General features: G+C 45.1%; 1 protein-coding gene across 1 annotated transcript; it reads right to left on the bottom strand.

Moving 5' to 3' along the window:
* Positions 1-1491: 1491 nt before the first annotated feature.
* Positions 1492-1884, bottom strand: H257_07759 (hypothetical protein; the record flags this gene model as incomplete). The annotated part of the gene is made up of 2 exons (XM_009833392.1): positions 1492-1622; positions 1668-1884. 2 exons carry the CDS (start codon positions 1882-1884, stop codon positions 1492-1494), a joined length of 348 nt encoding a protein of 115 aa, XP_009831694.1.
* Positions 1885-1954: the final 70 nt, after the last annotated feature.

Genomic DNA, 1954 nt, shown 5'->3' with positions numbered 1-1954 from the left:
CCATAGGTGGTTACGCTCACTGAGTCTAACCGCCAGCCTCTTGCTGCACTATGGGCACCTGATTCCGGTGACAGTGCGTGGAGTTGTTGGGAGGCAGTCAGAACACCCTGTTCTGTCATGAACATCACCACTGCCCTGAAGCCTCAGGTAGCAGCATTGGCTGCAGCTAGTAGGAGGTTTTTGTGCCTTTTAGAGACTTTTCCTCAGATAGTAGATTGCCAACCATATCCACGGTACATCATTAGGATGCCGTGTCCTGATAGTACGAGGTTTTTGTGCCTTTTAGAGGCTTTTCCTCAGATAGTAGATAGCCAGCCGTATCCATGGTACATCAATAGGATGCCGTGTCCTGATTGGCTAGCCATTAGCTAGTCCGTCTAGCCTTTAGAGCCAGTTGTTCTCACTGGTAGCTAAGCTAATTCACTTTCCGTTTCACCCGCAACCACCCGGTGTTCCCCCTGGCTTTTGCACCTTCCCACTGGGTTCACACGGAGCTGAAAGCGAGATCCAAGTCGAGGAAATCGAACAATTATGGAGCCAGTTGACTAGGTGGGAGAGGCCCGTACGTTGGGCCGTCTAGTGAGGTTTAATAAGAGGTGCAGTCATCAGGTGCGAGTTTAGACATAAAACCAGCCGCCTGATTGCCTTCCCGTGGCCGGTGCCGCCATGCAGGGGTCGAAATAGAATAATGCATAAAACATAAATATTTAGGGGTACAGTACAGTATTATGCATAATGTATTTTCGAGAATTGAAACAAATATGCACTATGTATTTTGACTCGATTTGACAATGCATAAAAATAATTTGTCACATAATAACACCACCGACCACATTGCTTACAGTTAGTTAGTAGCCAGTCATTAGCACGGCTGTTAGTTCGTAAGGCCTCTGTTGGATGTTAATAATCATCATTTACACCGTTAGACTCTCGATGATGTCCACTTTTCTTTCAGGCAAGTCAACCGCACCCAAGTTCTCGCCCGAGCAGTGTAGTAGGTACTTCTTTTCTGCTATCACTGACTCGAACGACGAAACGACTGGGCGATGGCGTTGTACCCTCTGCCAGCACACGTACGCCAAAGAAGGAGGCAGGGGTTACACGAATCTACAAAGGAAACGCATCGAAGTCGCGAACAGCATAGAAATCGCGAACTGCAATAAAATAAACATAAATTGTGCATAATTTTATTCTTCATAACAGAAATCAAGATACACGCGCTGTTCGAGATTTAAAAAATCACAACCCGTCATTCCGACTTTTATGACTGCTCGCAATAATCCACTACAAACAATATATTCAGTTGTTTTATGACTTTTAAGATCACTATAAAATAGTGCTCGAATTATACCGGTATTTTCCTACCATGCATTTAGATTTATATTTGAAATATATCTACTACCTCTGTCCCGGTTTTATTGCTCCAAACGTGCAACAGTGGATTGAAGAAAAAACACTATATTTCGCATACAAAAATCAAGTACATATATTTCAAATGTTTAATCCAAGTACCGATGGTATGTCAAGTTCTTCATCATCGGAATCTTCCACGACATCCAGACGCTCAAGCTCCGTGCAGACATCGCTCATTTCCAAGGTCTTCGCCACTTCGCTCGCCAATTCTAAGATGACTGTAGACAAGTAATACTCACATAACAATTCCATACTGGCGTTGACAACGCCAGCATCCGCTTCAATCGACAAGGGCAAGCGACCTTTCGCAGTGAGCACGGCCTTCTTCATGTGTGGTATCTTGTATTTGCTGCCACCCGCGCAACGAATCACTTCCATCATGCATCCTTGCAACGTCAAAAAGTTGGCATTCAACGTCGCCGGGTCAACATCGCTCCACGCACGCTCCGTATTGTCCACAATGTCAACCATGCTTCGTGAGCAGTTCCGATCTTGAAGGGATTGAATCGCACGGAAAAAGCCGAGGTCGAAGACATTCAAG

Source organism: Aphanomyces astaci (assembly GCF_000520075.1).
Source record: "Aphanomyces astaci strain APO3 unplaced genomic scaffold supercont1.16, whole genome shotgun sequence".
NCBI lineage: Eukaryota > Oomycota > Saprolegniomycetes > Saprolegniales > Verrucalvaceae > Aphanomyces > Aphanomyces astaci.
The sequence above is the reverse complement of the archived record's forward strand: the minus strand, read 5'-3'. Positions and strand labels throughout refer to the sequence as shown.